General features: G+C 33.9%; 1 protein-coding gene across 1 annotated transcript; it reads left to right on the plus strand.

Annotated features, from left to right (window-relative positions):
- The first annotated feature begins 4,247 nt into the window (after positions 1-4,247).
- On the plus strand, positions 4,248-12,755 carry LOC107646036 (chorismate synthase, chloroplastic). The gene is made up of 16 exons (XM_088489748.1): positions 4,248-4,643; positions 4,956-5,018; positions 5,146-5,163; positions 7,428-7,527; positions 8,163-8,313; positions 8,450-8,526; positions 8,614-8,672; positions 9,310-9,393; positions 9,481-9,573; positions 10,070-10,150; positions 10,569-10,700; positions 11,304-11,406; positions 11,540-11,634; positions 11,742-11,807; positions 12,213-12,297; positions 12,555-12,755. Exons 1-16 carry the CDS (start codon positions 4,539-4,541, stop codon positions 12,698-12,700), a joined length of 1,458 nt encoding a protein of 485 aa, XP_088345874.1. The 5' UTR covers positions 4,248-4,538; the 3' UTR covers positions 12,701-12,755.
- Positions 12,756-16,306: the final 3,551 nt, after the last annotated feature.

Raw genomic sequence — 16,306 nt, forward strand, 5'->3', positions numbered from 1 at the left:
GGTGGCCAGTAGCCCTCCGGGATTGGTGGTGTGAATCCCATCCGATAGACATTGAACACCGAGCTAATCTGATAGACGCTGTGAACATAGGAGCTCCAACTCACACGTGCGTAGGCACAACATGCAAGTGCGTGCTGACACGGGAAATGAAGCGCCTGAAAGTACCCACAGTCACATGTCCGGGAGGCAAGCGATACTCGGTAAGTACCCAAGGAGAAAGTACCAGTCGGAGTGGTCTCCGCTACGGTGAACTCGGAGTTATCACGGTCATACAACGTCACAGTGAAGCACCTGGCCGTCTTCAAGTTGGCCTCGATACACTTCACCAAATGCTGACTGAACTGCTGTCCGGTGCCCATCTGGGCCTTAGCCTCTCGCCCCTTGCGAACAAAGAGTTCGGCCAGCCTGCCATATGTTGCCTTCACCAGGGATGCTACAGGAAGATTTCTTACACCCTTGAGGATTGAGTTCACACACTCGGAGATATTCGTCGTCATGTGACCGAATCTCCTCCCTTCATCGCGATGCTGCGTCCACAAGGAGTAATCAATACGGTTCGCCCAATCACACATCGCCGGGTCTTCAGACCGCAGTATATCAAACCAGTAATCAAACTCAACCTCAGTCTTCGCGTACGCTGCATTCACGAGAAGCCTCCTAGCGTCTTTGCCCTTGAAGGTAAGGGCGAAATTAGCAGCTACGTGTCGTATGCAGAATGCACGGTACGCAGATGGTGGTAACCAACCTCCGTCCGGGGCCTCAAGCGCAGATTTGATGCCGTTGTGCCTATCCGATATAACCAGCAGACCGGGCTGCGGGGTCACGTGCTGCCGAAGGTGCGAGAGAAAGAAGGTCCACGACTCCGCATTCTCACCCTCTACTAGTGCGAATGCGACAGGTAGAATGTTGGAGTTCCCGTCCTGTGCAATCGCAATGAGCAACGTTCCCCCATACTTACCATATAGATGTGTGCCGTCAATGCTGACTAGCGGCTTGCAATGCCGGAATGCCTCGATGCACGGAGGGAAAGTCCAGAAAAGTCTGTGGAAATAAGCTTGAGAGTCGTCCACCTGTCCTCCAACTATAACCGGGCTCGTCCTGAGGACCGCAACAGTACCAGGCATCGTCAGCTGGACACCCAACACCCACCTAGGTATCTCGCTGTATGACTCATCCCAGTCACCGTAGATGAGGCCAACGGCCTTCTGCTTCGCCATCCAAACCCTCCTGTAAGTCGGCCTAAAACCAAAATGCGCTGCCGTGGCGTTCAGGAGCACCTTGATGCTAACCGATGCGTCAGCCCTAACCATTGGCATAATGAACGCCGAAATCACAGAATGATCCAAACTTCTGTGATCACTTGATATGGATGTGGCTAGGCAAGTGTGAGGGCCATTGTACCGTTTGACCTCCCAAAGGCCCTTGCGCTTCCGGAGACTTAGCCGAATCAACCATGTGCAACCATTCCCGAACTCGGAACACTTACCCACATACCGGCGGTGATCGGACTCCACCACCTTGTACTGTACCCCTCGCCGGATGCTGTAAGTCTTCACACTTAACAGGGCCTCATCTTTATCCTGGAATTGCTGACCAACTTGGAACTCTGTGAGACCAGCATTCCCTTCCGCATCTCTAGCTCCGAATCCAACAGGGTGCCCTAGCGCACCCTCATGCGTCATGGCGTCCAGGTCCAGCGAAGAAAAATATGGTGGATACTGCTGTGTGCCAGAGCTAGAACCACCGCCAGCCAATGCAGGCCCAGCCGCTACAAGCTCGTCCCCGCTATCTTCCTCAATCGTTTCGGGCTCAACGTCGTCCTCATCAGGATCACCCAATTCTCCGTCTCCGACGCCAACCGGTGGAACGCCGTGTAAAGCGTTTGGCAGAACATCAAAGGATCCTACCTCGTCGCGGACGCCGTCATTCAAATCAACAGCAAATGACGGAGAGGCGACAAGTTGGGCCGCTGGCTCGTAAACTGGGACGGAGGAAGAAGCCACAGCAGCCATCGAACTGGAGCCAGCTGCATTGGCTACATTGGCGGTATTCCGGTTCGAACCGCCTGAGCTGGATACCACATCAACCAGCTTTGCCAGCAACTCTGGTGTGCGGACCTCCGGAAACTGCCTCCGACAAAGAAACATGACTTGGAGGTCCTCATCACTACCAATCGTGAGACAATCATACTTCACCGTATCGTGCAGGATCGTGACTGGAATGCGATAGAAAAACTTCTTAATCCGCTTCGCACCTTCCAGGCCAAGTTTCATCAGCACAGCTCTAACCAGGTCATCATAGCTTGTCGTTCGATTCACCACAATATAGAGAGGATTCTTATCTGTGAACTTCACTCCGGACCGAGTTTTCCTCTTGATGGACCCTCTGTGGTGTACCAAAACAGCAAAACTCTCCTCTTCGCTAGCCATCTTAAGTCCTCTAATGAGAGCAAATCACGTTTACAGCGTTTATATAGAGCTCTGACTCCTACTAATTCGAACTAACCTGGTTCGAACCATGATACATGTAATTCGAACCAGGCTGGTTCGAATTATAACAATCAGCCACTCTTTGGTTCGAACCAGGTACATGTAATTCGAACCAGCTTGGTTCGAATTACTTCAGTCGACCTCTCTTCCCATAATTCGAACCAGCCTGGTTCGATTTATTACACTTGACTAATCTCCACATAATTCGAACTCAACCGGTTCGAATTACATGCTCTCCTGGTTCGAACCTGACCGGTTCGAATTATTCACATTTTTTTAGTGGTAGTTCGAACCAATGTGGTTCGAATTACTTGCTAATAGAGTTCGAACCTTGTTGGTTCGATTTATATAAAAATGCCTCCTGGCTTATTGCTGAAACAAATTTCTGTTTGGCGTATTTTGGTTAAACTTTTCTGCATGTGGCTTAATATGGTTTTTTGCCCTTATTAATATGATATCAGTCATTAAATTTTATTATTATTTATTATTATTTTTAGTCATTAATTCAATTTTTTTAATTTATTAATTTAATGATATATTTTAATTTATATTTTTAAATATTAATAAAAAATAAAAATTTTAATATTTTTAATATTTTTATTAATTTTAAATATTTTTTTATTATATTTTATATATGTTTAAAATTAATTTTAAATAGTTTTTGAGATTTATATATAGTCCAACTAATAGTTTATTGTTATTGGTTTATACTAATTGGTTATTTAGTAACACCACCGCCAACCCCGTTCTGTTGTATTTCAAGTCTCAGTTTCAATAAAATTAATTTTATAAAATTGATTTTGAGTAGAAATAAATTTATGTTAATATAATTTATGTTTAATAATTTTATATTAAAATTAATTTTGATAAAATAAATATTATTTAAATAATATTAATTAAAATTATTTTTAAATAAATAATTATTAAAAAAGACATGACATTAAGTTATAATTATTTTTTATATATATTTAATTTTTTTTATATTTTTTATTTATATATTTTTATATAGTATATTTTTAGTACTTTTAGTATTTTTTTAATATGTTATAATTTATTATTATTATTTATAATTAATTTTTTTATTTAATTTATTTTATCTAATAGGATTAATAAATTATATTATAAAAAAATAATAATAAATATAATGTATAAAAATTATTATTATAAAAATATATAATATCAAATAAAAAATTAATAAAAAAATATAAATAATAAATAATAAAAAAAGAGTTTATATAAAGAAAAACAATAAGAATTCTATAAATAATATAATATGTATAACGGATAAAATTGGTAAAAAAGATAAATGCTAAATATCAATGGCTAAAAGTCAGTTAGTACAACGCAGAAGTTAAAAATTTTTGCTTCTTATAAATGTGGTTTTGTGATCAAAATCTCTTCTGCTTTTATAGAGCATTTATAAAGAGAAAAATTAGCCAAACAAAATATCAAACCTTTTAAAAAACTATAATAAATACACCTTTAGTATTTAAGACCTTGATAAAAAAATAATTTTTTTATTAAATTTTTTATTTTTTAACATTGGACAAATTTTTAATAATGAAAACAAAAATCAAAATATTAAAAATATAAATTTTTATTTTTTTAAAATTTTTAAAAAATATTTTTACATAATAAATAAATAAAATAATATTTTTATATAATTATATTTAAATATAACTGATAAATTAACAAAAAATTCTTATAAAATATTTAAACATAAAATTATTTTCATTTAAAAAAAAAAAAAACTTATCCGATCCTATCCTATTTTTCGATCCTTTTTTCTTCTTCACTTCTTGTTCCTAATCTAACTTGAAGGGGGAGATGATAGAGTTTCAAGGCAGTTGATGTCACTGTACCTGATGGCTCCAACCTTGAGGGGAGTCGTCGCGGTGGAAGGGACAACAGCGGTGGTGGTAGGGGTTACGAAGGTGGATGGGTGGCGACGGCGGCTGGTCGAGGAGTCTAAGGCAACATGGGTCCCAGTGGTCGCGGTAGAGTTCGTCGTGGTGGTGGATAAGGTGGAGGATTTGATGACGGTGGTGCATGCTACAGCCGTGGTGGAATGGGTCAAGGATTGCAACCAGGGAGGAGGCAGATGCAGAGGCAGGTTCGGCGGCGTTTGTGCCAGCGGAAGCTGCTACAACTATAGCCATTTCTGGGCATTTTGCAACAGACTTCCCAACCAGCTCAAAGGTAAGATTTTAATATCCCTACTCATACTACTCTTTGTTTTTTTTTTTTTTTAATATTATTTTTATTTATTTAAATTGTGTCTTCATATCGGTTAGCAGCACTGCAGCACCAGATTACTCTCAAGAGACGCGCTCCCACCTAGGGGTATTTCTTTTTTCTTTTTCCAATTGATTCGTAATGGTTTGCGATGATGAGTTGTGTGTGTTCCTTACTATTTGATCTGATGTAAATGTCTGTACAATTGTTGTTGTTGTTGTTGTTGTGGAGAGGCGTCTTTCTCCATTGATGCAGAAAATCCAGAACAGGATTCTAATTGTCCTTTGCCAAAAGGTCTTAACCTGTTTTCTTCTTATCTTCAATTTTGCATCCAATAAGAGCAAGTGAGATTTCTAAGTAATGCAGCATGAATTGGTTGTTTTTCCTTTGGTTTTTGATGTCCTGGCTTCTGTAATTTCAGAATAATTTAGGAACTAAGGTAAGAGAAGATCTTTCTGCAGCTACTGTGGAGGTTTGTATCCACTCTATTGTGTTTCTATTAATTTTTTTTGTTCAATTCCTCAAACTATATCTACTATATTCATCACTCTTCAAGGTAGTGAGTTTTAATTCTCGACTTTTGCCTTTTTGGGTCTTTCCTCTTCTAAAATTGGGTCTTTTTTTTAACAACCCATTTCAGCTTTATTGTGTGCATCTTGGTTAATCTTATCCCGGAAGTGATGCTCAGGTAAGATGATTGAATATATCTTCAATGATGAGTGGTAATTGCATTGACTATATTGTCTCTCTTTTATTCTTATAGTCTTTATGGTAATGTAAGAGTTATGATGGATGATATTTTATTTTGGGTTTCATTAGGTTATGATGGGAAATTTTAAACTTTTTATTTTCCAGGCCAAGTCTGTGGAATATGTGGATGTCATCTGTTTTATGGATAAATATTTTTGTCAATATTTATTTTGTTTATAATTTTGACTACCACCAAGACAAATTCTTAGTTATCAAAATATTTTCATTAGTGAGCATCGTGCTTATGATTTCTCTTTAATATCCTGTTTATACCCCTTGATTATCTGTAATTTTCATTGCCTTGCGATTTGCTTGAATAGCAATAGAGGTAATTTTTTATGGTTTTATCCTCTTTGATCACGTTATATCCTGAGACCTGAATTGTACTCAGGAAAATGGAAAAATAGGATTAATTACTAGTAATTCACCTTTATCTTATAATAATGATATAAGTATTTTTCGTTCTTATTTGATTAATTGCATTTTCTCTACTTTCTTTGGGAAAATTATTGCACTATGAGTAGATCTCAACTCTTTGAGGCAGTGAAAAACTATGCTGGTTCTGAATTCGAGTTGGTTTGAAGAGTTTATACTCATTGGATCCATACCGTGTCAAATCGTGGTGATAATGTATTGTAGAAGTTGTGTTTTTGGAGTTGTTTATGATCTTTGTGAAAAAAAATATGCTTCTTGGTTTTATAAAATGGTTGAAGATAATATATATTTTATTTATAATTGTCCCTCTAAAATTAATTATAAATTTATAATACACTTTCAAATTATATAAGATTTTGAATGTTATATACAATGACAAAATAAAATACTTTAGGTAACAACAACAAAAAATAGGGTAAATTATAATAATAGTAAAAAATTTTAAACAGTTTTATTATTTTAAGTGTTTTACATGTTTATTATTGTATTTTATTTTTTAATTTTAAGTTACTAACTAATTCTACTTTAAGTCATACAGTACAAAAGTTTATGTGTATAATTAATAATTTTTTTTCTATTTTATTCTTTTATTTATGTAATTTATGAATGCATTTCAGCTTTGTTAACGTACTTATCTTTATATCACAATTGATATATGATACAGTCAAGAAAAAAATTTGAAAATCTTAAATCTTCATCTTAATTTTTAAATAAGAAAGTATTAAATGTTTTTAATAATTTTAAAAATAATATATTTAAATTTTTATTTTTTAAAATATTAAGAGAATAAATAATATTTTAAATAATTACTCATTGTGTTCTATAATGCACAAGCACAATGTCAATCAAACTTTGTTATTAATCGTTAAAATAAATCATAGTTTGTAATTTTATATATTTATTATCATTTATACCCATAAAAAGATGTCATTATGTTGACCTAGAATGTTATTATTTACATGGGTAATTAATTTATATGGAACTCCGACCCAAAAACAAGAAATTTTAACATGTAGAATTTGATTTTTATTTCTGCAATTCCATTCACATAAATTAGCATGTTTATTTTATTTTATTTTTTTTTTTACCAAAGATATGAAGACTCGAATCCGCAACCTCTTAGATGAGTATGGGGAGTTTATGCCATTTGAGCTATTACTCATTGGCAAATTAGCATGTTTATGACCATAACTATTCCATGATTCTATATTAAATCCTGAATCTTATAAATAAATTGATCGATTGTATATTTATAATTTTTTTTGTCAGATTTTAATCTATATGTGTTATTTAAGCCAAGTGAATATTATTTTTATACCTTACCTTTTTTATTCATATATACCTAATATTTTTTTTTATTATATAAGGTTACCCAATTAACGCCCAAACCTCATGGCTCCATCGTTAAGTCCTTGTTAGTTGTTACTCATTTCAATTCAAATATTAATTCATCATTTTTCTTCTTCTTCGACCTGTTTTATTTCAATGGCTTCTTCGTCTACCTGTCTCTCTTCGAAGCCATTCCTCGGCGGTTCCATCTCTCCCAATTCCAACCTCCGATCCCAATCCTCCGCTTACGTTCAAGTCTCCCTCCGCCCTCGCATTCCCAAAAGCTTCCGTCAGTTCACTCTCTCCTTCCATCTCTTTTTTCTCTTCATTGCATCATAATATATAAATTTCTCTTCCAATTATTATTGTTCGCTGACTTTCAGATCATCAGCTACTGCAATCTGCTCCCTGTTTATTCTTTCAAATACGTGTTCTCTATTGTGTTTATTTATTTGCTTTCATGAATGCAATTTTCCCAGCTTAATGATTTTGAATACTGAATCAGTTGCTGTATTTTAACGTTTTAACTTCGATATAGCATGTAATTCATTGTAATGTACTCATTGTAATAGGTGATTTTGTTTAGTTCATGTAAGAACTCCTCGGAGGGGGCATACACACATGTTTCATCTTATGTGAAATTGATTCTTAATTTGATTTATTTATTTTTTCCCTGAAACTTTCTACCTATTAGGATTTTAAATTTTAAGCTTCCTAGATGATGTATACTTAGTTCAAATGCTGCTAACTTGGTCTTGACTTTAACTTCCGACAACATTAGTTCTGAGTGTTTCTTAAATGATAATGAAATTAAAGGAAATGGTTGGTTTGTAATATAATGTCAGTTATGCATTTAAGAGTTCATAGTTAATGATATTGAGATGGACACTGGTTTGAGTTTCTGAAGTCATTGGTGAATTACAGAGATACGGGCGGCTGGAAGTACCTATGGAAATCACTTCCGTGTGACAACATATGGAGAGTCTCATGGGAGAGGTGTTGGTTGTGTCATTGATGGGTGTCCTCCTCGCATCCCTCTCTCCGAGTCTGACGTGCAAGTTGATCTTGACAGAAGGTACTGTATAGTGTAACAGATGAATATATTTTAAGATAGCTTTTCATTGTTGTAACTATGAATGATGGGAAATGGTTGTTTCTTATGCATTACAAAATGTCTCTAAAGAGTAACATTGTGCAGTTCTTGTGTATAGGAGGCCAGGCCAAAGCAAAATTACAACTCCTAGAGACGAGACTGATACGTGTAAAATATTTTCAGGAGTCTTCGAAGGTTAATATTTCTTCTATATATTTGTTGGGAAGCTGTATGTTTATTGCAAAAAAAATGAAACACTGAAGTATAATTTGTTAATTGCAGGACTTACTACTGGAACTCCAATCCATGTATTTGTACCTAGTACTGATCAAAGAGGACGTGTGAGTATCTAATGCTATAGCTTATATTCATGTACAAAAGAGTCAATAAAAAACAACCAACACTTATTGTTATTCTAAACGTGCTGTTATAATGTTGAACTAAAGGAAGATTCTTCTCCCCCCCCCCCCTGTTTTTTCTTTTTCTTTTCGTTGCACGTGTGTGTTTTTTTTTTTTTGTGGTGGGGGGAGGGGGTGTTAATCAAAGATGATAAACTATATATTCTTCAGAACCTTGCACTTAAAACCAGCCATATATGTTTGGGGACTAACTTTGAATTGGTCGTGCTAAGACTGACGTTAGATGGGTGTTTTCTTAGATGACATATTTGTGCTGGAGAGGCCTCTCGGCGCTCCTATTCCCTTCCTACTAAGTGTTAATCTCCCTAACTTCTTTACTAACTCTTGACTACTAACTCCTAACTGATTCAACGTCCAATAGCCTCGTTCCTGTCATAATCTTTTGGTAAATCTATCGTCCTTATTTGGCAATTGATTAGATGAAGTAATAACTTGTAGTTCGGAGTCTTGATAATAATAATTGATTATGATTTATGACGACTCACAAGTTCATATTTGGTATTCTTTAGATGATTCTGTAATGCTTATAGCTTTGTTCATTACATTTTCTGGGTTTCAGGACTATAGTGAGTTGTCATCGGGTTATAGGCCTTCCCATGCTGATGCAACCTATGACATGAAGTATGGTATCAGATCAGTTCAGGTATCAATTTTTATGATTTCATTAGTTTGGCATTTTCTTTTAATCAGACAGGCATTAAACTTATGCATCAGGGCTCTTATTTTTAAGGGGGGTGGTAGATCTTCTGCAAGAGAAACCATTGGAAGGGTTGCTTCTGGTGCTGTTGCTAAAAAAATCCTTAAGGATTTTGCAGGAACTGAGGTGTGTACTTGTCTTGTGGTCTAGGCTAGAGTTTTCTGCCTGTTTTACACCAATGGAGTTTTTGTCCCTTTTTTAGCGGTCCACTGCTTATTCTTTGAAGAAACTGTAAAATTGTATCAATAGATATTAATACGGGATAAAAATATTTCGAATCTAATTCTCCCCCTTTTTTCATTGTATGTTATGTTTTCTGTTATTCTTCTATCAGTTCCCACCTTTGAAAATACATGCAGAGAGTACATATTTTCTTCTTCTTGATAGGCAAAAAGTTTTAAAACGAGAAAAGAGGAAAGTACAACAAGGGAGAGGATAAGACATCCTCTAAAACAAGAAAAGAAACATGGAACTTTACACAGTAAAGACATAAGCGAAGTTGTCCAACATCAATTATTTATATATGTCTATTCATAGTTGGGGTATATTTATGTGCATGTATCATGTTTTTATATGCCAATTCCTTTAGGATATCCTTTGCTAAAGGTCTCTTACTTTTCAGATTCTTGCATATGTGTCTCAAGTTCACAAGGTTGTTCTGCCAGAGGACTTAATTGATAATGAGACTGTGACACTTGATCAGGTACTAAAGTGAATATCACATTTATATATGTTTATTGGTGCCTTTTGTAAATTTGTCTGAAGTATTAAGTCAAACAAAAATGTTTGAAGGAGATTTAATGTATCCTATACATGGAGAATTGAAGATGACTATTTGTTTTAACTTCAATATTTTTAAATGGTACTAACTTATCAGGTTGACATCTTCTCAACCCTCATCTAATGGACTGTCTTTGCATATCATGTCTATACTTTTCTTTCCAATTTTGTGTTAGGAAAATAAAAATGGTATTCGTAGATAAAAAGGCCAATGCCATAATGTGCCAAATTGGTGGATATTCTCTCTAACTTGCTTTCATAATTGGTTATTACTCTCTTATATTATTGCAATTCTGAAGCTGAAATCTTGCTCTGGCATATATTCTTTGGAAACTTTCCAGATCGAGAGCAACATTGTTCGATGTCCTGACCCTGAATATGCAGAGAAGATGATAGCTGCTATTGATGCTGTCCGAGTTAGAGGTGATTCTGTTGGTGGTGTTGTGACATGCATAGTGAGGAACTGTCCACGTGTAAGTTTTCTACCTTTGTCTGTCAGCATAAAATTACTGAGCAAGTTAGCAGTTACAATTTAGGGTACAAGTAAACTTGTAAAATTGATTAAATATATAATAACACAAGGGTTTTATGGGCGAGTGTAAGGTATTTGGTAGTTGATACCCATGGATAATAATAGTACTAGTAATAACAAACACTGAAGAGAATTTCTGGATTTAACATTGAATTGCAAGAATACAAGGGGCATGGCGTTTCAAGAGTCCAAAACTCTCATTGTTGAATGGTTGTTGATTATAAAATTAATCTAATGAAGGCATGACTTGAATATTCTATAAAATCTAGAAAACACTGGAAACTAGGCCTTAGTTGAACTCAAACAAGCTGTGCTCAAGTCATCCTTGGGAGTTTTAAGAGCTTGCTTTCACGTGTAGCATGTATCCATGGTTAAATTTGTAGCCCATCAATGTTAAGAGTGCTCGTCTGATCCTGCTATTGGTACTTTAATAATTAGCACGCAGAACAGAAGGAAGACTGCTTTAACTTATTTTAGTGCTGTATTATTTGATGTTCAATATATCTTTCCGCCTAAGAGTATAATTGAATCTATTATATATCAGGGGATTGGTTCACCAGTATTTGACAAACTTGAAGCTGAACTGGCTAAAGCTGCTATGTCATTGCCTGCAACCAAGGGCTTTCAATTTGGTAGTGGGTTTGCAGGTATTTGGATTGCTTATGTTTATTAACTCTGATTGCCTGTGTTACGATATGACCTGACTATAGCAGAATTGTTTTAAAAATGCTATTTTCTTCAATTACTTTGTCTGATGATGGCTTGATGAAATCATTACAGGTACCTTTTTGACTGGGAGTGAACACAATGATGAGTTCTATATTGATGAACATGGAAGGACAAGGACAAGAACAAATCGTTCTGGTGGGATACAGGTATCAATTTCCATTCTATTATTACTAATTAGCTGTCTCTAGATATGCAGTATGATGGTTATGTGTCTATAAATATTTTACTTACTATTGTCTGTATTGATAATCAGGGTGGAATTTCCAATGGAGAAATCATAAACATGAGAATAGCTTTCAAGCCGACATCAACTATTGCTGTAAGTACATTCTCTCCCTCTCTCTCTCTCATTTTTGCGGGAAGGTTAATCAGTAATTGAGGTAGTTTACTTAACCACTTTCGTGAGGACAGATGCCATATTCATTACTCAACAAAAGTCATCTTTTAAGTGGAAGTTGAGGAGCAAAGGGCTTTTGTTTTCCTGGTCACGCATGATTTGTCAATTTTAAATTGTAGAACTACTGGCATTGAACAATGAAAATGAGTTCTTGTGTGAATTTTGTCAAAGATAAAATGAAAGGTATAAAAAGACCAGCTCATTTAATTTCCTGCCATATATATGTTCACTAGATGTTTAGCTGATCAGGCAGTCTTTTTCGTGACAATTTGACTGTGTTTACTTAAGTATTTTATCTGAAGTGAACATGGTGTTATGCTTGTGCAGAAGGAGCAAAATACGGTGACTCGAGATAAAAAAGAAACGATTCTGAGAGTTCGTGGTCGTCATGATCCTTGTGTTGTCCCAAGAGGTTAGAAACTCGGCCTTTTGCCTTCCTTGTTTCTTCTTCTTGGAAAGAGATTATGCTTTATATATTAATTCATTTAAATTGCTAGGAGAGTACATTAGAATTAACTGAAACTAAGATCAGATAGTTCGTTATGTGATGAAACATTTTCATGTGTCTTTGTTATCTTCAATTACAAAATATAAACATATGTTGTTTGCCTGCACATCCATGAGTGGAAAATGTATTGTATGAAATCATTGCTTGGACTGTTGTTGCAGCTGTACCCGTGGTAGAGGCCATGGTAAGTTTGGTGCTTGTGGACCAGTTGATGGCGCAGTATGCACAGTGTAATCTGTTTCCCGTAAACTCAGATTTGCAAGAACCTTTGTTGCCCGTATTACAGCCAGAAGAAGTACCCTCTTGAATGATATTAAAAATACCAGTGGTTAATTATATTTATTCGTAAAATTGTATTCGTATTATTTTGTACTTATATGATTAATTATATTTATTCGACTTTTAAAAAATCAGTGGTTAATTTTTTTTATTTAAATACATTCGTATTATTTTCAAATTAAAAGAATATACTTATTTAAAATAATATGAGTACGTTGATTTAAATTTAACAAAATTTTAAAATAATAAGAATATGTTTATTTAAAATATTAAAATTTAAAATTTTAAATAAACTTACTAATATTAATTTTAAATTTTATTTAAAATAATACAAATATGTTTATTTAAATTAAAAAATTAAAATAATAAGAGTATATTTATTGAGCAGCTTCCTTGATAATGATCTCTTGAGTAGCTTCAATCTCGACTCATATATATATTCCTCTCTTCATAAACCGTGGCAGTTTACAAGGATTTATGAGTTTAAAAAATCCTTCATAAACCGTGGTTGGTTATAGCATAGTTGTTAGAACCGAATTGGTGATCGAACCGATCAGGTTATTGGATTACTGATTTAACCGGTGGGTTACTGGTTGAACTGATAAAACCGGTCGTACGTAAATAAAAAATATAAAATAGAAAAAAATTGAATAAAGTGACAATTAGGTCTATCCTTAAAATTTTTTACTTCAAATTAATTAGCCCTTGAAAAAAAAATAAAATATTAATTTAGTCCTTCAAAATAGTAAACGATGAACACATTACGTCCCTCTATTAATTTTTCATGTGAAATTTAGTGGTGATGCTTAGATGTCCCTACTAATTAGTCTTAAGTCGAAATCTTCGAAGATCTACTAACTCAATACTCTAAAAAATTTAAAATAAATATCTTTACTAACATTTTAATATGTAAATGTAAATATTAAAATATTTGATACTTATTTTAATAATTCTATAAATTCTAAAGAATTAAAAAAAATGAGTATAAAACAAAAATTAAATTAAATAAATATAAAATAATTTAGTTGTGTATGTATATAATATATAGAATAATTAGCACATAAATTTTCAAATGAACACACTAGCTTGGTGACATTGTTCTCTCCCAATTTCCATTATATCTCGCATAACACTAACAGTCTAACACTGTAACTTCAAACTACACAATGCACACTCTATAAATTTAATGTTCACAAGAAAAAAAATCATCAACTTATTCTCAACCAATTCATACTTAGGAAACTAATGCCTATGTCTCTCAACTAGTTGTGGTCTTCAATGGATCCCATGAATCTAGACAGCAAGTCTGATTTGTTAAGGCCCATCGTCGTCGTTGCCATCTCCATCCTCCTCTGCCCTATCATCTCCATGACCACATTGTCTACCACTCCGATCGCTTCCTTCAGCTTTTTATCTGAACCAATGTTCAGTAATCGCTTCAGTTTTCATATGAGCGACAACGGCGACATTGCTCATTGTACTAATAGCTTGGATGCGAGGTCGAAATTGTCTGTCAACTTGGACTCTGGAAAAGAAGGAATGAAGCACTCGGTGTCTATTTCAAATGATAATTTGCATATGATGTCAAAGGAGAATCTTCTCATGATGTCCTAATGTCCAACAATCTATATTTCTTGCCGGAGAGTGAAGAAAGGCGTGCCCTTGGAGTAGTTGTGGAACTTGATTTTGAGGATGTTGTGGACGTTGTCGGGGTTGAAGGTGATGTTATCGAAGACATGGAAGTGGATGCTTTTGGTGGGTGAAGTGCAGAGGAGGTGGATGTACCAGTCACAAAGATTTAGGAAGTGTGTGGTCTATGACATGTTGAGGTAGGTGCGACATGTGTGACAATTATACCATGGCTTAATCTTGGAGCTAAAGAGGAGGAAGGAAAAGATGGAAAAGAAAACTGTGAAGGTGAAGAAGTAGAGTATGAATGTTAGAGTTATGCGAGATATGATAAAAATTGGGGAAGAACAGTGTCATTTTCGAATAAAGGGGGTTAGGAATCATTTTGTCCCTTGTTAGAGTTGTTAGGGATCATTTTATCCCATGTTATAGTTTTTAGGGACCATTTTGTCTTCCGTTAGAGTTGACAGAGCCAAAGACCAAAGTGACTGATGGAATTAATTATTAGGGACCAATCGAGTTATTAATATTAGTTAGGGACTAAAATGTCTGGTCTGAAATTCTTTAAGGACCAAAATGGGTATATACTCTATTTATTTTTATTGTTTTTTTTGTTTATATGATATATGTCGTTGGTTATCAATCCTCCGTTACTGATGAAGAACCGATCATATAAAAGCAAGGTAAAAGTATCTTTTTCACACACTTCCGACTTGAATCTCATACTGACTTAAGCATTGGAGTGTCTTTGCAGGTACACTCCCCCCTCTCTTCTTCTTCATTGTCCACACCTACGCAAGTTGAAAGGAAAAGCTCGGAACATACGAGTTAGCATTGCAGCCTTCCGAAATAAAAATTTATAGTTTAAAATAATACTAAATTAAAGAGTACTGACAGTATTAAAAAATTATAGAATATTTGTTTTTGTTTGACATTATAAAATTTATTATTCTTTTTCATATTTTTATTTTTTATTGTATTTATTTTATTTATATGTTAAATATTTTTATATTATTTTTGTTAGTGTTCTGATTTTGCATGTATATAAAAAAATTATTTAAATTGATGTCTCTTTTAGTAATTTTTTATTTAAAAGTAATTTTGAGTAGTATATTTCAAATAATATTTATTTTATTATAATCTATTTTGATATAAGGATTATTAAACACAAATCAACGTTAACACAAAACTATTTTTTATCAAAATTAATTTTGTAAAATCAATTTTATGCAAATTTTCGTTTACAAACTGTAATTCAAAAATGTCTCGTCCAAAAAAAATGATATAATGTATTTTTTTTAGTGCAATTGCAATGTATCCTCCGGTATTGTCATTTTGTCATAAGGTTTTAATTTTTAATAATGCCTCGGGCAAGATGGTTTGGGTCACCAATTTTACTATGACATAATAATTTAAAAAAGATATTTTAATTGGCTAAATTAAGAATGCATCTCTTAAATTTTTACTCTCAAAAGAGCCTTAAAAAAAATAAATATACAACTTATTTAAATATATAACTTATTTAAATATAATTCAATCAAGAGAGACACTTTTATAACTTAGATAATGTAAAATTAATACATAATACAATATAATAATATATTTTAAAATAAATTTATTTAATTAACAATATAAATATAAAAATATATGGCCTTCTATCAATGCCTGGCTGTTGGAAATTGTATGGTCATTATTTAAGAATTAAATGAAGAGAAATATTAGATGGCAGCAATTGTTGTAATTTATAGTTATTAAGTAATAATTAATAATATTTTTAATAGTGTGAGATTTTATCAAATAAAATAAGATTATTCACTTTTTTTTTTATTGATTATATGCTGACCAGAATTTAATAAAGTTACTGCTTCTAGATTTTTCCATAAATCAATACAAAATACATTGTTACTCTCAACAAACACGTGACTCCTGTGCACCAAACATGCTATTCAAATAGTAACTAAACTCCTTTGTACCAAATATGATGAAACAAGTTTGCAGCGTCTTC

The sequence above is a fragment of the Arachis ipaensis genome, chromosome B6 (genome assembly GCF_059453495.1).
Source record: "Arachis ipaensis isolate K30076 ecotype BB chromosome B6, ASM5945349v1, whole genome shotgun sequence".
Classification (NCBI taxonomy): domain Eukaryota; kingdom Viridiplantae; phylum Streptophyta; class Magnoliopsida; order Fabales; family Fabaceae; genus Arachis; species Arachis ipaensis.